This window comes from Lepus europaeus, chromosome 23, assembly GCF_033115175.1.
Source record: "Lepus europaeus isolate LE1 chromosome 23, mLepTim1.pri, whole genome shotgun sequence".
In the NCBI taxonomy this organism is placed as follows: Eukaryota; Metazoa; Chordata; class Mammalia; order Lagomorpha; family Leporidae; genus Lepus; species Lepus europaeus.
In genome coordinates this window covers 10,029,673-10,049,643 of record NC_084849.1, presented here as the reverse complement: position 1 = coordinate 10,049,643, position 19,971 = coordinate 10,029,673, and the positions used below count along the sequence as shown (strand labels likewise).

The window sequence follows — 19,971 nt, the reverse complement described above, 5'->3', positions numbered from 1 at the left end:
GACTTTCATCCACCAGTTCACTCCCCAAATGCCCACAACAGCCAGGGCTGGGTCACGCTGAAGCCAGGAGCCTGGAGCGCCATCCGGGTCTCACACGTGGGTAGCAGGGACTTGTGTACGTGGGCCATCTTCCATGGCTTTCCCCGGCACATTAGCAGAGAGCTGGATCAGAAGCAGAGCAGCCAGGACTCGAAGCAGCGCCCCGACATGCGAGGGCGGCACCACAGTGGCAGCTAAATCTGGGGGACCATGATGCCCCCCCAACTCAGAAACCCAGAACAGGAGATCAAGTCGGCCCCCCAGCCCCAGCATTTTTCTTAGGGGATGGGGTGAGACTGAAACAGCACCCAGTTCAGAAAAACCTGAACCACACCCAGGGTTCCTCCTGGCTTCCACCGTGGCCGCCCCCTGCTCTGCATCCCACACAGGCATGAAACCCCCAAAGGGGGAGGAGTGGCAGGGACACCATGGGCCAGGGCTGACCAGCCAGCCAGAGCCTTGTCCTTTCGGGAGCGGGAAGAAACTACAGCTACCATCTTGCAGCTGAGGACTGTGGGAAACTCCCAGTGCGCAGGAGCCGAGCAAGGCCGCCTTGGTGCAGACGCGGCCTGCCCTTGCTGGGCTGACACACAACCATGCTCCCTTCGGGTTGGCCTGGCTCCCTACCATCTCCACCTCCCAAAAGGCAGCAGGCGGGCCAGAATCCTAGGGAGAATTCTAGGGAATAGGTCAGAGAGACCCTGGGCACGTCCCACCCCCAACCCCGCACCTCTGCTTGCTCACTGGTCAAATGGTCTTGCAGAAGTCTCAACCTTAGCAATGGCCGTGACGATTCAGTGCACCAGAGCCTGCACCTGCCACTGCGGGCAGACGGGGAGGGAGGACCAGAGGCCCGAGTCATCCAGGCTCCGCTGGCCCGAGGCTTGAGACTTGATGGTGAAGATGCTGCTTGCGACAGCCGCGTCCCACATCAGAGTGCGTGGGAGGGGTCCCAGCTCCCTGCTGCGCGCCCCAGCAGTGGCGGCTCAAGTCTTTAGGTCCCTGCCTCACCCGTGGGAGACCCAGGTGCAACTTCAGGCTCCTGGCTTCAGCCTGGTGCGGCCCTGGCTGTTGTGGGCACGTGGGGAGCGAAGCAGCAGATGAAAATCTGTCTCTGTGCCTTCCAAACAAAAGGTTCAAAGAAAAAAAAAAAAAAACGCACCTATGAGTTGTGCCCCACCCCTGGGCAAGGGGACTGGCCCCGCTGCCCGCTTCACCTCCCACGTGTGGGCTCACTCCGCCCACCGTCTCCAACCGCGAGCTTCACGGAGCAGAGAGGGACTGCGTTCTGGGCTTTGTGCTATAGGGCACCCCCGCCTTCCTAACACATCTGCCAACGGATACCCAGCACAGGGCCCCTTGTGGGCTGTGCCACAGCCACCAGCACTGCACACAGCGTTAACCCATTTTACAGACAAGGTAACTGAGGACCCAACCGGCTAGCCCAAGGTGAAGCCAGCACTCGAAGTGAGGTCTCCGACTCCAGGGCTGCATGTGTCGTCCCCGCTGAGCACAACAGCGCTGGGGGAGCCCCGTCTCCGGGGCAGGCTGGGTGTGAGCCCGGCTCAGGGAGCCAGTGCTGGGGTGCACCACACAGAAGGGCTCAGGGAGGTCTCAGTGGCTGATGGTGCCCTAAAACTGAACCTAGAACACAACACGCACTCAGGAAACATTTGGATGGATGGGATAATGGGTAATGGGTGGGTGGGTGGATGGATGGATGGATGGATGGATGGATGGATGGGTGGGTGGATGGATGGGTAGGTGGGTGGGTGGATAGATGGATGGGTGGGTAGGTGGATGGATGGATGGGTGGGTGGGTGGATGGATGGGTAGGTGGGTGGGTGGATAGATGGATGGATGGGTAGGTGGATGGATGGGTGGATGGGTGGGTGGGTGGGTGGATGGATGGATGGGTGGGTAGGTGGATGGATGGATGGGTGGGTGGATGGATGGGTAGGTGGATGGACAAGTATATGCACGGGTTGATAGTGGGTAGGTACACGAAAGGGTACGTGGCTGGATGATCAATGAGTAGACGGACGTGTGGCGGATGGACAGAGGTGGCTGAAAGATGACCGGCTGGTCGGAGGGACTGATGGAGACAGATGGGTGGGTGACTGTGCAGGCACCCAGGCAATGGGTGAGGGTTCGCAGCTGAGTGAACGGAGGGGATGCGCAGTGGATGGCGCCGCCCCAGCCCTCCCTGGTGCCCCAAGAAGCAGAGCGTGGGGCCGTGACCTCTCTCCTTTAATGTGGCAAAGCCTGCGCTCGGTACAGCAGGGGTGGGGGGCAGCAGTGGGGCCGCCATTCTCGCCCACCCGGGAGAGAGGGGGCTCGCAGGACCCTCCAGCCGCGAGGGGCCAGAAACTTTGGTTTTTGTTTGCTTTCAAGTTTCCATCCTCAAGGAAACTGTCCAGGCGCGGAGCCGGGGGGCTGCCTCCTGAGGGGCACAGGGGCTGGAGGCGGGGCTGGGAGGAGCAACGCCGCCCAGCAAAGACGCCCGGGGCCGGGGCTGGCCACCCGCCAGCGCCAGCGCCAGCGCCAGCCACCACAGGGAACGACGCTGGGCCAGGGGCTGCTCCCTGGGAGGACCCCCGCCTCGCCCGTAGGAGGGGGCAGCAGCACGGAGACGGCGTCCCAGAATTGGGAGACAGAGCCACAGGGGGCGGCGAGGGAGACAGACTGGCACCCCCACCTCGGGAAACAGCGAGTCAGCGACCCCTCCCCGCGAGTACACCACCCCGATGAGGAGGAGCCCCGCAGACCCAGACCCCACCCAGGGTGGGCAGGGCCGGCGGGTCAGCAGCAGGCAGGACGGGCCTCAGTCCCACAGGACTCTGATGGGCAGGAACTTCCAGAGGTCGGGGTGGCCCATGTGCAGCTGGTCGCGGAAGGGCGAGGTACTCCACTGGAACGGGGGCACCTGGTCCCACGTGGGGCCGCTGGCCGCCAGCAGGCTCATCGCCTTGGCCAGTGACTTGCTGGTCACCTGGGCGACAGGGCAGAGCAGGCCGCTGAGCCGCGCCGGGCCTGGATCCCACCTCGACCCCAACCACGGCCCGATTCCCACCCAGACTCCTCCCATGGGGGGGGGGGGCGCACCTTCACATCGATGCCCCCGTGGGAGCGCTGGTGCAGCGCCTGGAAGGGGTACGAGCCATTGGCGGGGTTGAGGTCGGAGCGGGCGGAGATAGCGTTCTCCCCGTTGGGCTGGGGGATGCAGGCTTCGCACCGGGACAGGGGGTCGTGCAGGAAGTCATTGTACCTGGTGGGGACAGGGCAGCCACACCTGTGACACTGGGAAGGGGAGGCCGAGGAGGGGCCCTGGATGGCGCTTCTCAGGTGGCCCAGGCAACATCTCTACATCAGGGAGGATGTTTGGGTTTCTGTGTGGTCCCTGGGGACGGTGGGGAGCAGGTGTCCTGTCGGTCTCACCCCCATTTCTGGGTGCTGAGCACCACACAGCACCTCATTCATTCCCCAAGTCTCCACATGCTCACCTGCGGCCCCAGCACACGCTCCGCCTCCGCTCTCAGGCCCCGCCCCACCCAGCGGGCACCCACCTCATGAGCCGCACCATGGAGTCCAGGTCGTGCACCAGCGACTGATTGCGCTGGAAGATCTGGGCTCTGGGGTTCTTGCTGTAGGAAAACCAGTCCCCGTAGCGCGCCACCAGTTCCTGCAGCCCGCTGGCGTTGAACACGCTCTCAAAGGACCTGCTGGGGACGAGGACGGTCACCCAGGACCCTTCCCCCCGGGGCCTCTCCTGCCCATGGCTGTGGACATGTCGCACCACAGCATCGTGGCTGTCACCACTGGACAGAAGTGACCGTCTCTCGCCTGTGGCCTGGTGGGCGGCCAGGCTTGGCTCCAGGCTCCAACAGACACGGGTTCCAGTCCTGGCTTCCCTGCCCACCAGCCGTGGAACCTCAGCAAGGTTAGGCAGGCCTCACCTGGGAAATAGCTCCTGGGATGAGGCTCGAATGACAGAACCCAGGGGCTTGCGCTCAAGGGAGCACCTGGGGCGGCAGCTGTCCAGCCCCGGGGAGGCGGGCCCAGCTGCAGAACCCAGCGGGGGTCCGTCCCCATGCTCGGGCGCCCCCCACCACCCCACCTGGGTGCCAGAGCCGGGGGCCCACGGGTGCTGAGTGAAACCGCACAACCACACTGCAAGGCTGCCGGGGCTTTCCTGGCTGAGCAGGAGGTAGGGAGGCCTCCTGGCTCTGTGGGTTTAGAAGTCTCCCTTCCCCTGCGGGAGGCGGACCGGGCGGGCACGTACGGGATGTTGTAGCTGGCCCAGTAGGACGTCTGGTAGAGCTCCGAGGTCTTGTCGGCCACCATCACCAAGCCCCTGCGGCCAACGTGAGATGAGGCGGGGGTGGTGAGGAAAGGGACCCCCGAGGCTCCCAGCCTCACCCCTTCCTCCTCCCCCAGCCTTCCCCCAGGGGACTCACGGGATCTGCTCCAGGATGGTGAGCACCCTGCTCCCAGGGCTGGGCCCGCCGGGGACGAACGCCTTGTAGTCCACGATCATCCACTGGTTGTTGTACCTGCCGCGCCCGGGCGGGGAGATGTGCAGAGCCCGGACCACTGGCCCAGCCTCCCACAGCCCCGGAGCCCACGCAGCCAGGAACCTCAGGCAGCCACCAGCCACCCTGACAACACAGCTTGGCCGGCTGTCCCCAGACCCCTTTCAGCATGCTGCTGGTCTGCTCCAGAACATTCTGTGGCTCCCTGGTGCTCGTTAGCACAGAGGTCGACTCCTCTGCTGGCCAAGCCCTCTCTGGTTCACAGGCTGTTACCCACCCACGTCTCCCTCCTGGGACAGCCCAACCACGTCCTCTCCTGGGGTTGAGACTGGAGGGGAGGGGCAGTTTCCCCACATATGGAGTGGGGGGGCTCGGCCCTTTCCAGCTGCAGTGAGGACCCGCGGGCAGGCTCTGCAGGGGAGGGGGGGTGCGTGGCCCCAGGCTCACCACCCCTCGGCGGGCCCACTCACGTGCCGCTGTTGAACTTCTTAAAGACGTCAGCCCAAGTGGCCCCATCCAGGGCCAGGCGGTTGGCCACCGTGTTGCGCACCCACTCCAGCACACAGCCCTCGGGCTGCACGTACTTCCACAGGGCCGGGTTCTTGTTGCCGATGGTGGTCTCCAGCGTGACCTGGGGGAGAGTGGGGGCACTGCACAACCCAGCCCGTAAGTTGGGTATTCGTTTGTTTGTTTGAACGAACAGATCCTGGTCTGGGTTCAGGCTCAGGTTCAGGTACCTGCTCCTCCTGGTCCTGCAGAGAGCATCCAGCTCTCCCGGGAGGGGAGCCTCTGAGGGGGCCGCTCCCATGGCCCTCACTCCCCATCACGGGGCTCACCTCATTCCCAGCTCGCCTTGCAGTCATGCGGGGAAGCCAGGCAGCTTAGGGCCGCTGGCCCGGAGACCCCAAGGTCCGAGGGCTTGAAGACCTTGCCACGGGGAGGGGGCCTGTGGTCATCTCCCCCTGCTCCACCCTGATCTCCACTGCTGACCGTAGTTCCTCGTCTCCCTCCCCACATCCTCCTGGAACCCTTGCAGGCAAAGCAAAACTCACGTCAACAGCCAAGGTAATGCTGTTGAACTTGACTTTCTACAGTGCATGTCAGAAATACAGGGATGGCAGAGACAAATTACCCTACGTGGTGACCCTCACCTCCATGCCTCTAGAAATGTTCACATACTCTTCTTTAAAAAACAAAAACAAAGATTTATTTAAAAGGGGGTGTGGCAGAAGGAGAGACAGAGAGAGAGAGAGAGAGGGAGAGAGAGACAGAGAGAGATCTTCCATCCAGTGGTTCACTCCCCAAATGGCTGCTACAACCAGGGTGGTGCCAGCCTCAAGCCAGGATCCTGGAACTCCATCTGTGTCTCCTACACAGTGGGCAGAGCCCCAAGCACTGGGGCCATCACGTGCTGCCTTCCCAGGCGCATTAGCAGGAAGCTGGATCGGAAGTGGAGCAGCCGGGACGGGAACCAGCGCTCTGCTATGGGACGTAGCACCTGCTGCACGACAACACAGGCCGCCCCCTCCTTTTTCAGTTAACATTTTTTCCAGGGATGCAAACTGCACCCCTCTACTCAGTACAGAGTCACCGGACTCACCTTCGAAGATGCCTTCCAGGCACAATGAGCCTAAAGGAATGACCACAGGCCAGCTGGTTTCCCCAGGCTCACGTCACCTAGCTCCCCTAGCCCTCCTGGGAGCACACGGCACAGGGGCCGGTGTCCCCCGGTTACTGAAGAAGAGGCCACAGCAGCTCAGGCACAGGACGAGTCACAGCGGGGTGGGTGGGGCCGACACCCCAGCCTCTCAAATCAGAGCGTGCTCTCCGCACCGCAGCAAGGAGCTAGCCCGAGCCTCCCTCACTCATGCGGAGGTCAACAACAGCTCACACACAGCAGCACCTGGGGTGGGCATTTGCCACTGCAGTTAAGACACAGCTTGGGACAGCAGCCTCCTTCACTGGGGGGCCTGGGTTCAAGTCCCAGCTCTGCTGCCGATTCCAGCTTCCCATGAACGTGCATGCTGGGAGGCAGCAGGTGACGGGTCGATTAGTCAGGCCCCTGCCACCCACGTGGGAGGCCGGGCTGCGTTCCCAGCTCACAGCTTCAGCCTGGCCCAGCCCTGGCTGCTGCAGGCATCTGGGGGATAAGCCAGCAGGTGAAAGATGGCTCATTCTCCCTGCCACTCTGCCTCTCAGATAAATAAATACCTCTTAAATAAACCCATAAAAATGATGGCAGTATCTATCAAGGTGATTTGTTTTTAAGACAGACATCTATAGAGCATGGCTTTCAATAACACCCCCAAGTGAGGAGCTCCTTCTCACTACGAGAACATCCCAGGCTTCTCCCGGACCCGAGCTCGAGGGCCCCCGAGCCCCCGAGGCCTCCACCTCCTCCTACTCCTGGAGTGGGACTCCAGAGGCCGCTATCTTGCACGGGCAGAGCGCCATCTCTACCTCCACTGACGTCCAGCAGAACGCAGGCTGCCCCAGCCACACGCGTGGTCACGGGCGCCCGCGTTTCCCAGGGCTGACGCCCCCTACACAGCGCTCCGCTTCGTGCTGCTTCCAAGTCAGCCTGGCTCCGCCACTGGGTTACCAGGGCCGGACACGAACAGCCAGGAGGGTCTGCTAGGCGCAGCCGCTCAGCCTGGGACGCCCGCACCCATGGTGGAGCACCCCGTGCGCGTTGTGGCCAATCCGCTCTGATCCAGCCTCCTGCTCATGTGCACCCGGGGAGGTAGCAGGTGACGGCTCAAATGCGTGGATCCCCACCGCCCACCCGGGGGACTAGGGTTGAGTTCCAGGCTCCTCTGGCGCTGGCCTGGCCCAGCCCCGGCTACTCTAGGCATTTGGGGAGTGAAGCGCCAGACGAAGATCTTTCACTGTCTGCCTCCCAAACAAAAATAAATAAAAATGAACAAACACAACTGGTTTCCTTCATAATCCTACACACGTGGCTGACACATTTAGAAACACGAGCCTGGAGCTGGTGGTGTGGTCCAGGTTAGGCCACCGTCTGCAGCGCTGGCATCCCATGTGGGCACCGGTTCGAGTCCTGGCTGCTCCATTTCCGATCCAGCTCCCTGCTAACGCACCTGGGAAAGCAGCAGAGGACGCCCCAGGTGCTTGGGCCCCTGCACCCACGTGGGAGACTCGGGGAAGCTCCTGGCTTTGGCCTGGCCCAGCCTTGGTCGTTGCGGCCATCTGGGGAGGGAACCAGCAGAGGGACGATTCTCTCTCTCTCTCTCTCTCTCTCTCTCTCTCTCCTCCCCTTTCTCTCTGTAACTCTTTCAAATAAATCAAATCTTTTTAAAAAATTAAAACGTAAGTCTGCGGAGGGGTCCCCAGCGCCCTACATGGCACAAAACCCAGCGACAGACAAGACCCAGGGCAAGGGTCCGGGCCCGAGCCTCTCCTCTGGGGCCTCCCCAGCCCCGGCTGCGGCCAGGGGCTCCCCTGCCCCTTCCTGGCCCTCTCAGCCTCTCTCCCGGGCAGACAGGAGGGGCTGGCCCGCCCTGCGGGGCGCCGGCGGCCCTGGCATGGAGGGGTTTCACAGGGATGGTTTCTACTCCCCGGCGCTGTTGCCCTGGAGATCCCAGGGTCCCTGTCTCAGCGAGGTGGGGGGGGCGTGCCAGGAACAGGGTTCTGAGCGAACCTGGGCCCCGGCCAAGAAAAGCAATCCAAACAACACACTGTCAACAGCCATTGAGAAAACCTGGCCAGGCTGCAGGGCTTCAGGGACGGCCAGAGGGAGACAGGACAGAACAAGGACGGCTTCTCCCGGACATGGACAACAGGGGCCGCCGAGGCCAAGGCTCCCAGCGGTTTCCGAGGCCCCGGGCAGCTGCAGGCTGTGGGGCTGTGCGGGGTCTGGGAATGTGCACCTGAACCAGGGCCACAGCAGGGAGCCACGCCCCGGGCGGGGGGGGGGGGGAGGGCGCCACCCGGCTGAAGCGGGGCATCACGCGGGTCCCCGGGGTGCCGCCGACATGGCGGGTGACTCACCAGCCCACTGCCCAGGACGTAGAAGTCGTCACAGGAGAAGATGGTGCCGGGGTAGGACGAGAAGATCACCCTGTTGCCGGGGACCAGGGGGTAGTCCTCTGTGGGGCGAGAGTGAGCCCGGGTGCTGGCCAGATGGGCCCCATGGGGACCCCCGCGCCCCCTCCCACAGGGGTTGGTCTCCAGGTGGAGCAGGCAGGCCTCGGAGGAGCCACGCAGCCTTCCTGTCACCTGGCAACGAAGCCCGCTGCACGCATTGGCTGCCCATCCACACGGGCTTCCCCATCCGAGGCTCAAAATTACGTTTTATTGCAAACCTGACAGGGGCAGGTGTTTGGGGCCGAGGTTGAGAAGCCACTCGGGACGCCCCCACCCCACAGAGCCCGAGTTCCAGGCCCAGCTCTGCGCCAGATCCCGGCTTCCCACTGACGTGCGCTGGGGGGACAGCGGGTGGTGGCTCACGTGGCTGGGTCCCTGCCACCCACGGGGGACACCCCGACAGGGCTTGGGGGCCGTGGTCTCAGTCGCTGAGGGCATCAAGGGAGTGAACCAGCAGACAGAAGCGCTCTCTCTGTGGGTCCGTCTCTATCTCTCTGCCTTTCAAATCAATTAAATTTTAAAAAGTTGTTTTTTTAAAAAAAGCCAGCAGCAAAATATATTTGCAGGAAAAAAAATACATATATATATATATATTCACGAGTATATGTTACTGCATATGTATTTTCTTTGGAGCTTCTATTCCTCTCTTTACATGTTTAAGCTAACATTTAAAATTCACATTATACTCAGAGGCTCACTGGTAAAAAGGTCACATTATAGTCGGTGGCGGCGGCAGCCGCGGCTGTAGCAGGAAGGGGTCCGTGTGCGCGCGCGGGGCTCGCGCCGGGCTGCTCAGCCTCCCTGAGCGTCAGCCAGGCCTTGGGGCTGTTCCTGCCCAGGCACCACACGGACCAGGCTGGGCTCAAAGGCCACGCAGGCCGGTCGTCCCTGTCACCCCAGCTGACCACCGATCCCAGACATGGGAAGGGGGCCACCCTGGGCCAGCCCCTGGGGACAGCAGCGTCATCAGCGAGCCCGGGCAGGAATAACTGGACCCCCAGTGGATGCGCAGACATGGGAACAAAAGAGAGTCGGTGGTTTTTAAATTCCGTGTGCTCGGCTACGCAGCCATAGCTAACTAACACGCCTTGTAAGCCGAGCGCTGGAAGGGAACAGGCGCGTTCAGCACCAAGAGGGGCCGCCGAGGGGCAGCGGGTGAGGCCGGCACCTGTGCCGCCGGGATCCCACGGCAGAGCGCCGGCTGGCAACCTGGCTGCTCTGCTTCCCATCAGCTCCCTGCTAATGCGCTTGGGAACGCAGCGCAAGGTGGCCCAAGTGTCTGGGCCCCTGCCACCCATGGCAGACCCAGATGTAGTTCCTGGCTCCTGGCGTCAGCCCTGGCTGTCGTGGGCACTAGGGAGTGAACCAGTGGACAGAAGATCTCTGTCTTTCCCTCTGTGTCATTCTGCTTTTCAAATGAATTTTTTAAAATTGTAAAAAAGAAAAAAAAAAAAAACAGACTTCTAGCCTGGCCCGACGGAGGGGGGGGGGGGTGCAGGGCGGTGTCCATGCTGCCCACACACGCATGCGCACAGACGCTCCCCCGCGCCTACCTTGGGGGCCCTCCCTGAACTGGAACCAGTACTTCTTGATGACGCGCAGCATGTGCTGGTAGGAGTTCCAGGTGTTGTGGGCGACGAGCAGGTCCCGGTGGCCGGGCAGCAGCTTGATGAGGGCGGAGCAGGAGCCGGAGCCCAGGGCCGCCTGGGTCTTGGTCCTGTTCAGAGCCGGCTCCAGGTCTTCCAGGTCCCCTGAGATCTGCAGCAGGCTGAGGAGGGCCGGGGTGCGGAGCGTCACCGGGCCGGCTGCCGCACGTGCACTCTGTGGCCCGGGGTCTGGCGGGGGCTGGGACCCCGGTCCGCATGACCCGTGGCTGCATGGCGCCTTTCCCGCCCGCCCAGCCCGGGGAGGCACTCACAGGAACCCCAGGGGTTTGATGGTGAAGCTCCCCGTGGGGAAGGTCACGCGGCCTTCGTAGCTGTCCTCCAGGCCTTTCAGCTGCAGGAGCGTCAGCCGCACCTGGGGCAGGGGCAGGGCCAGAGGGAGGGTGAGGCCCCGGCCTCCAATGGACTCGCTACACGTGCCTGCCTGGTGCTGACCCCGAGTCACCCACACTTGGAGCCAGCTCAACAGCTACCTCCTCCAGGAAGCCTCCCAGCTGGCCCCAGCCCACTGCCTACTGCCCCCTGGTCTGAGGTCTGTTCCTGCCTCGTGCACCTCGCTTCCTCCCACTGCCACTGTTTTGTCTCTGGCGCAGCACCCCATGTCCCCCACGTCCCCCACAGGGCCTTGGCACATTCTGGACACACGACAGGCACTGTAAGCATCTGCAGGACGGAGGGATGAGTGGATGGATAGACGGGCGGATGAGTGAGGAGTGGGCAGAGGAGGAGGAGGGGTGGACAGACGAGCAGGTGGGTGGACGGATGAGTGGGTGGGTGGATGGGTGGACGAGGAGTGGACAGATGAGGAAGGGGTGGATGGACACACGGATGGATGAGCAGGTGGATGATGGGTGCGTGGGTGGATGGCTGGACGGGTGGATGGACGAGGAGTGGACAGATGAGGAAGGGGGTGGATGGATAGACGGATGGACGAGCAGGTGGATGATGGGTGCGTGGGTGGATGGGTGGACGAGGAGTGGACAGATGAGGAAGGGGTGGATGGACACACGGATGGATGAGCAGGTGGATGATGGGTGCGTGGGTGGATGGCTGGACGGGTGGATGGACGAGGAGTGGACAGATGAGGAAGGGGGTGGATGGATAGACGGATGGACGAGCAGGTGGATGATGGGTGCGTGGGTGGATGGCTGGACGGGTGGATGGACGAGGAGTGGACAGATGAGGAAGGGGGTGGATGGACACACGGATGGACGAGCAGGTGGATGATGGGTGTGTGGGTGGGTGGCTGGACGGGTGGATGGACAAGGAGTGGACAGATGAGGAAGGGGGTGGATGGATAGACGGATGGATGAGCAGGTGGATGATGGGTGCGTGGGTGGGTGGGTGGACGAGGAGTGGACAGATGAGGAGGAGGGCTGGATGGAGCTAATGAGGCAGACTGGTGAGTGGATAGAAGAACGGATGGATGCATGGATGAGTGGACGGACGAGTGGACAGACGCGCAGGTGAACGGACTGCTGAGTGAGTGGAGATGGAAAGATGGGGGACAGGGTGGCCGGTGCATGGTTAGCGGAGAGATCAGTGGGCAGAGAACCTGCTCTAGCAGGAGTGTGAGCAGGCACGAGGGGAGAAGGCCGGTGGACAGTGAGCAATTCGGCCGAGGGCACTGAGGCCGACCCGGCCGAAGCTGGGCAGCCACACTCCCCAGGTGCGTCAGGAACCCAGAACCACCGGCTTTCGCATGGATGGCTCAGCCAACAGCCCACAGGCAGAGCCCCTGCCAGGACTCTGGTGGCTGCCACCCATCAGCAGCTCCCCGGGAAAGCAAAGCAGACGTCACAGCACCCGAGCGCCCAGGTCTGTCCATTTTCCTCTTCCCCTGTTCCCTCTGCTCTCACCCGCGTCCACCACATCCACCTGTCCCGCAGCCGCCCGCGTCCGCAGGGAAAGCAGCAGGCTACCAATTAACCGTGCGTGTCTGCGTGTCTGGCTGCTTGCTGACAGCAGGGCGGCACGGGGCGGGGGCAGGGCCACATGAAGGGACAGACAGGCAGAGACTGGATAGATGGGTGAGTGACAGGAGGGCCAGGAAGGACGCAGAGGGCGGCGGCCCAGGGGAGCCGGCCCACCTGGTGCCAGTAGGTGGAGTCCTTGTTCAGCTCCATCTCCTTCTGCATCCACTCCAGGTTGGCCTCCAGGAAGTGCTTGAGCCTCTCGCAGTAGCCGACTTCGTACTCGAAGGGGCCGCAGTAATTCACCACCGTGTTCATCCAGTGCATGTAGATGAGCTGTGGGCGAGGGCAGCACGGCTGGGCCATCGCAGCCTACCCGGCCCCGGGAGTGGGCACACTTCCCACCACATCCGGCTCTCACCCCGCATCAGGGCCCAGCGCCCCCGGCGTCTCCCTGCTCTGAAAGCCATCCGCGGCCAGTCGGGGCCAGGCGGCACACCGCTGCTCCTGCCCCCCCCCCCCCCATCTCTGCTCTAAGCCCTGCAGTGGGCCTGCCAGCAGGGGTCCCTGCTGACTCACTGGGCATGGGCTTGCTGGGCCAGCCTCCGTGATGGGCCCTGGATACATCTGCTGGGGGTGGAGCCTGGCCGTCCCTGTCACCCCGGCTCATAGCCAGCCAACTCCCAGACATGGGACTGAGCCCATCGGGGCCGGCCGGCCCGCCCCACCCGACCATGAGCCCAGCCAAGGTCAGCCGGGCCTGGCTCAGACAGCACAACCTCCGGGCCATCTGCAGGTCTCGGTGCCGCACAGAGGGGCCCAGGCGTCCGGAGCTGGTGCTCAGGACACGTTTCACACAGCCGGACGCCCAAACCGCACAGCGCTACTGAGCAGGCCTCCTCACGCACCGGCGGCACAGCCAGGGGAGTGCCTGTCCCCGGGGTCACCCTGGGAACCAAGGGGCCAAGATCGGGACCCCCGTCAAGATGTGGGTGTGGAATTTTCAGAGCACGGACCTCACCTGGCCACACTCCTCCCCCCACTGGGAATGTCCCCAAGCCACGCGGGGCAGCAAGGGAGCTGAAGCCACACCCACCACCCCAGGCCTGAAGATTAGTGAGCCCTGCATCATGGCCATCCAGCTGAGACATATCCAAATTCCACCCATCCCTCCAGATCCACAAATGAGCGCGTGACCTCCTCCAGGCAGCCCTCCAAGGCTTCTTCACCATTTCCTCAGTGCCTGTCTAAGACCAGGGTCTGAGCTGGGGTCAGGGGACGCTGCAGGGGACAAGACATGACCACTGCCCCCAGAAGCCCACAGGCGAGAGGGGCAGGGAGCAAAGCCACACAGTTAGGAGCAGAGACGTGAGTCAGGCAGAGCTGGGCCCACAAGCCGGCTCCTCGGCGAATGGGCAGTTCGGCCGTGGGGAGACCACCCCACCTCTCTGGGCCTGGGTCTCCACACCTGCCCAGTAGAGGTGGCCGAGCCTAGGGGCTGATGTGGGGCGCAGGGACCCAATGGGCCTTCGACTCCTGTGCGAGTCACGAGACTGTGGGCCCTGGTAGGGTGCAAGGGAGTCCCGCTCACCACGGTGCACCCAGAACCACCTGGGCCTGGCCTGGCACCTGGCCACACCCCCAGACACCAAGGGACCTGGGAGGCCACCCAGAAGCAAACTGGGAGCAAAAGGGGCAGGGACGTCTCATGAGGGGGTCCCGTGGCACCTCAGGTCTGGTCCAGCTCAGTCGCTGCTGGCACTGCTCTATCGTACGACCTTCCCCCCGGCCCATCGCTCACTCACTGGCCGGGGGCGTGTCAGGTCACCCCTCCACCTGCGGTGGGCACCAGCCCTCAGCCCAAAGCCTCACGCCCTTCTGACACGAGCTGACTCCTGAAATGGCCTGGTTTAAAAAGCTCAAAGCAATGAGCCGAAGCAAAGGGAGGCACGGGGCACAACTCCACCTGCACCCACTGCTGCACGGACGCCCACTGCGGGAAGGCAGCAGTGACCAGCAGGGGACGCAGTGTGCTTTCATCCCTACGGAAGGTCCAGAATGAGCCAGCCAGGGAGACACGGAGCAGGCGAGTGGCTGCCAGGGGCCGCGGGGAGAAGGACCCAGGGCATGGCGATGACCCGGGTTCTTGGTGCAGCGATGACAATGTTCGGGAGTCAGACCGCACTGATGGCTCCACAGTCAGAATGTGCTAGAAAACCATTCAGCTGTCCATTTTAATTGGTGCACGCTGCGGTGTGTGCAACAGACCTCGACATAGGAGACCAGATGAGCGGGAGCGGGAGTGAGCCCATTTGGGGGCAGAGGAGGCAGGGGCGGGGACCCCGACGCTATCCGTAACACTGCAGGTTCCAGGTTGGTGTGCATTTTAGCATCACGGCACGGAACACGCCGTGCCCTGCTTCCCCCCTCACGTTGGACCAGGCGGAACTTGTTTGCAGTTTTTTGTAGAATGCATGTGAGCTTTTCCTCCCCAGCTGGATGGCGGGTTGGGGGCAGGCAAGGGGCACTCTGCACATACCTCAAACCCCTAGGGTACCCCAGGAACACCCCGGCTTGGAGGAGAGAGGCACCCCGGGTTTCCCTCCCTTGGCCTCACCTCCTCGGACGCGGAGGCCTCCACCACGCCCGCGGCGTAAGCCTGCAGGCCGTCATCGTAGTCGCCATTGGTGCCCACTTCCAGAAAGGCCCACCTGCAGGCAGAGAGGGGCCCCGGTGAGCGCCGGGACACTGGCCAAGCAGGCCCTTAGCCAGCCACGCGGCCACCCCGGCTTGAAGCTCACACCAGCGCCGGCCTGCCTGTGCGCACAGGCCACGGTCCTCAAAGAGCGGCCGTGGCTCCACGGGCACAGGGGCTTTTCATGTTAACCGACGCGGCCCCAGGCCCAGCACACCTACGGGCACCTTCACCTTCAGTGCCTGGCACCTCCTGCCTCCCTCATGGCAGCCCCACAGGTGGGCGCTATTATTCTTAAAAAAAAAAAAAAAAAAGATTGACTATTGATTGACTTGAAAGAGCTTCAGAGTGAGTGGACCTCCTACCCTCCAAATGTCCACAATGGCCAGGGCTGGGCCAGGCCAAAGCCAGGAGCCTGCAGCTCCGTCCAGGCTCCCACACGGGTAGCAGAGACCTAAGCACTTGGACTGCCACCTGCTGCCTTCCGGGCCGCTCTGATACAGAGGCCGGTGTCCCAGGCGGCGGCTTCACCCGCTGCACCACGCCGCCAGACCCCGGGGGGCCATCGTCCCCAGGAAGAGAAGAGGAGGAAATTAACGCACAGGCTCCACACCTGCTGGGGCCAGGCTACCACCCCCACTGCAGCCCGAGGACCCGCCCCTGCCCCAGGTCCAGGCTGAAGGAAGGTGGGTGGGCGTGGCGGCTGCCAGACCAGCCTCGGGGAGACCTCCTGTGCCCTCCTGCGCCTCTGCCATCACTGTGGGAGGGAGCTGCCCTGGGGAGCCCACTGCTCCCAGGAATCCCAGAGCGCACGGAGCAGGGAGGCCCCAGCCACCAGCCAGGTCCCTGAAGGCCAATGATGATGGCCAAAGCCACGGGGCTTGGGGCTGGTGCCCAACACCAGCGGATACACCTGGCAGGCGCCCAGGGTGGGGGCCTTCAGCGTAGCAGCTGCCATCAGGGGGCCTGGGTTCAAATCCTGACTCCTCTGCTCTTCCAGCTTCCTGCGAGAGTTCGCCCCGGGAGGCAGCAGATCATGGCTCAGGCCCTGGGGTCCCTGCCACCCATGCGGGAGACTGGATGGAGTTCCAGTTTCTGGCTTCAGCTGGCCCAGCCGTGGCTGCCCTGGGCATCGAGGGGGGTGAGCCAGCAGGTGAAAGACCTCTCTGTGTCGCTCTGCCTTTCTAGTAAGTAAACATCAATAAATATAAATTAAAAAAAACAGCAACGAAAGAAAGGTGCCAGTCAGCCAAGGGCAGAGGCGGGAGCCCAGCCCAGGTGGGCCCCGCTCCTCTGCGGCCGCGTCTCAACTCTGCCGCGTGCACAGGTCACCTGAGCACCAGGGAGGGCGGCAGAGCCGGACGTGGAGGCTGGGGTGGGGCCCAACCCCAGGGGACCCAACTCAGCTGAGCAGAGAGGAGAAGGAAGGATGGAAGCTGATGATCTCTCCCCCCACCCACCCCAGACACAGCGCCGCACACCAGGCTCGGTGGCTGTCCTGGCCCCAAGGGCAAGTGGGGCGAGTCGGCTCACGTGGTTTTATGCCTCTGGTCTACAACAGCTCGGGCAGGGGAGGCTGAGCCCTGAGCCTCGGCCTCCAGTGTTGCCCCTCCCACACTGAGTTCCCCCCCACTGCTTCCGGCCCTCAGCCCCACGCGGACCCTGCGAGGCCCGGCCACCCTCACCCAGGGTCCCCTGTGTCAGCGCCCAGCCAGGGACCTGAAGCAGATCTGCTGGCCTTAGACCCGAAACCCTGCCCCCTCCCACACTGCCTGGTCTGTCTACACGGCGGGAGGCTGGGACCTGGGCCACTGGCCTCTGGCATCCCCGGCTGCCATGCGATCAACGCCTTTGAGTCACTCTGCAAACCCTCCCCGGCGCGGCTCTGCCCGTCCTCGGCAGGTCAGCCCTCGCCTCGCTTCTCGGACTGCTGACGTGTGAGATCGCTGTCGGCCGGGTCCACAGGGCTGCTCGTTCTGTCCCTAAGGCACTTACTTGGCAAAAACAGACAGCTGCCCGCACTGGGTCCCTCTCCGTCACCGTGTCTGTTTTTCTGGAAAACCTACGGGCCACGCAGTGCTTCTGTGGGGGCAGCCACGCCTCCAAGATGGCTCAAGGCGCCTCTTCACCGAGGCCACACCTGAAAACCCCAGACCATCGAGGTCGGATGGGCAAGCGGTCACAGGCACACGCTGGCCCCCAGCCCCTGGGTGCCTGCCACGGCGGGCAGTGGGCGGTGCCTCCTTCCGGGCTTCTCCTTCCTCATCCTCACGAAACACCGCGAATTCAAAGGGCTGCTCAGGGCAGGCGCTGCGGTGCCCTGGGCTAAGCCACCGCTGCACCCCTACTGGGGCTCACTGAGTCCCGGCTGCTCCCCTTCCCATCCAGCCCCCTGCCACTGCGCCTGGGAAGCAGAAAGTCACAGCTTAAGCGCCCAAGTGGGAGTCCGGGATGGAGCTCCCGGCTCCCGGCTTCAGCCTGGCCCAGCCCCAGCTGCTGCGGCCATTTAGGGAGTGAACCAGCAGATGAAAGACCACTCTCTCTTCTTCTCTCTGTCACTGTCTTTCAAATAATTAAATCTTTAAAGATTTTTTGTACTATTTTATTTGACAGACAGCGATCTCCCCAGTGCCTGCCAACTGCCTCCCGCAAAGCCTGCCATGGCTGGGACCGAATCAGGCCAAAGCCAGGAGCCAGAAACTCGATCCAAGTCTCCCATGGGGGCGGCCATTCCAGCTGCCCCTGCCGCTCCCAGGGCCTGAAATAAGAGGGCGCCAGAGTCAGGAGCCAGGCCCTGTGACGTGGGACACGGGCGTCTAACCGCGAGGCGAAACGTCCACCCCCACCTTCCGCATTCTCCGTGGCCCGGGTTTCTCCCCTGCCGGGTCTTCTCCATCCCTGTAACTGGGCTGGGCTTTTGCTTGTTGACTGACTAACGTGTTAATTCCCTCTTACTCCTGTTCACTTCCTCTCTCAACTCCGTGGGAAGCAAGGAGGGAGAAGTGAAGGGTGGAGGGCTCAGCTTGCACACAGGCTCTGCCCAGGGGCGTCGGCGGCCTCCAAGCACCAAGTCCTAAACATTTCCGGGCTGCAGGGCGGGTGCTGGCCCTCAGAGAGGAAGGATTACGGGGCAGAGGGAACTGATCCGACCATCTCGGGGCCCCCAGTAGCAAAATCTGGAGATTTCACAGGGAGACGGAGGGACCCCAACTCCAGAACACAGGAGCCAACCCCGACCCACCCTCCCAGCAGGAGGCTGCCGACCGGGTCCAGGGAGCCCCACATGTCTCCTTTCCTCTCATCCCCGAAGCTAAGGCTCTCCAAGGACCTCAGCCCCCCAACTCGTACAATTGAGACCCCAGCGTGGCGCCCCTGGCATCAGCAGTCTCAGGTTCTGGCAAACATGGGGCTGGGGGTTGTGTGAGGAAGAGCAGGGAACTGGAGCCGCCCGGGAAAAGTGTCAGGACAGCACGCGGGCAAGAAACCCACAGAAGTCCCGAGTCACCTCTCAGGCCTCAGTCTTCCCAGCTGTGAAATGGGGGTCCTTCAGCGACCAAGGACGGGGCTTCCTGGAACCCACTGACCTGCCACGGGACTTTCGATCTCCCCTTGGGGCAGCAAGCAGGGCTCGGCGAGGTGGGAGGATTCACCCCAGGTCGCACAGCAGTGGACCACGGTCAAGGTTTCCCATCACTCCCCCACTCTGGGTCTCACGTGGGTGCCTCCTCCCGGCTGGCCCCAGGCAGCTGTGTCCTGTCTGCTGGCCCCGGCCAGGCAGGACCACAGCATGTGTGACTCAGCAGTCACACATCTCCTGTTCCCTCCACAGACACCGGCCCACACTGTGGCCTCCTCTCCCAGGGAGGCTTCCCAGATCTACCCGGCATCCATGTTTACGGAAAATCCATTCCCCCCCCCCCCAATCTCCCATCCGCCTGAGATCCACCAAGCACCACCAGACTGGGTGTCCTCAGCCTCCCGCGTCTCCCTATCTCCAGGGGAAGCCATGCAGCAAGATGGAAGGAGGCCACGCCCGCTGGGGGTGGGGGTAGGGGTGCTGAGCACTGGGAGCCCCCAGGATGGGGTGGGGGCACCCCGCTCTCTGCAGTCCCTCAGCACGGTGAGACTCTGCTGCGCTTTTCCTCCTGACACCGTCTCTCTCTCTCCCACTCAGCGGGGACCCGGCTGTGCTCAGCTCTGGGTCCCTAAGGTCCCTAAGGCCAAGCACAAGAACAAATGAACGCCAGCCTCAGGCAGGCCAGGGAGGGGCCTCACACAACTCCTACAGCCGGGCCACGGGAGCCCAGGCAGGCAGGGGAGTCAGGAGCAGGCGTGGCGGTCTGACCGCCCGCACGGGGCACCTGCGGCCACAGCATCCGGGAGGAGGACTGGCGCGCCCGCGGGGACACACAGCTGGGTCTCTGTGAGGTTAGAGACCCTGCGCTCTCCGACAGGCCAGGAAGCCAGGTGCGGACAGGCACCCACGGGGCAGGCCACAGAGGAGCGAGCCGGGGCTGGGCTGCCAGGGCTGGGGCTGGCCCGCGGGGCAGGACCGAGGGGGCGGCGGCGGGGCGCTGGACTCTGGGGACAGAAGTGCGGTCACCAGAGCTGAGGGCCCGGGACTGGCCCCAGGAGGGAGGGACGGCTCCAGGGGCCCTCCACCCCCACCCCAGCCCAGCCGCGGACCTGCGGCCTCGGGGCGGGAAACGGACCCCCGCGCGGGGGCGGGCCAACCCTCACCCGGTCTCGTGGATGGCGTTGGTGAGGTTGGCCCAGGCCACGGCGTCGGGGTGGCGACCGTCCACCAGGCGCAGCTGGCCCGTCGCAGCGTCCAGGAGGACCGAGCGGCAGCGGGAGGCGGGCGGGGCCGGGGGGTCGCGCTGCTCGCCGTCGCCCGGGGCCGCGCCCGCCAGGCCGCCCAGGAGCAGCCCGGTCAGCAGGGCCAGAGCCAGCGCCCGGGCCAGGCGGCCGCCGGCACAGCCGTCCCTCGGCGCCACCATGACCGCGGGAGCGGCGCGCCG

General features: G+C 63.7%; 1 protein-coding gene across 1 annotated transcript; it reads right to left on the bottom strand.

The window, feature by feature from the left end:
* Positions 1–2,275: 2,275 nt before the first annotated feature.
* On the bottom strand, positions 2,276–19,950 carry PLBD2 (phospholipase B domain containing 2). The gene is made up of 12 exons (XM_062182807.1): positions 19,691–19,950; positions 14,873–14,966; positions 12,433–12,591; positions 10,597–10,697; positions 10,232–10,446; positions 8,583–8,680; positions 5,042–5,202; positions 4,497–4,592; positions 4,322–4,393; positions 3,606–3,758; positions 3,145–3,307; positions 2,276–3,031 (listed from the first exon to the last, which is right to left on the bottom strand). The coding sequence occupies exons 1-12, from the start codon at positions 19,948–19,950 to the stop codon at positions 2,864–2,866; spliced, it is 1,740 nt and encodes a 579-aa protein (XP_062038791.1). The 3' UTR covers positions 2,276–2,863.
* Between the last annotated feature and the right edge of the window lie 21 nt (positions 19,951–19,971).

Excerpts from the sequence above, each read along its gene's own strand:
- PLBD2 (XM_062182807.1), bottom strand. The coding sequence starts at position 19,950 with ATGGTGGCGCCGAGGGACGGCTGTGCCGGCGGCCGCCTGGCCCGGGCG. Across the intron at positions 12,592-14,872 it reads AGGCCTCCGCGTCCGAGGAG|CTCATCTACATGCACTGGAT; the intron begins GTGAGGCCAAGG and ends CCTCGCCCACAG. Across the intron at positions 3,032-3,144 it reads ACGGGGGCATCGATGTGAAG|GTGACCAGCAAGTCACTGGC; the intron begins GTGCGCCCCCCC and ends CCTGTCGCCCAG.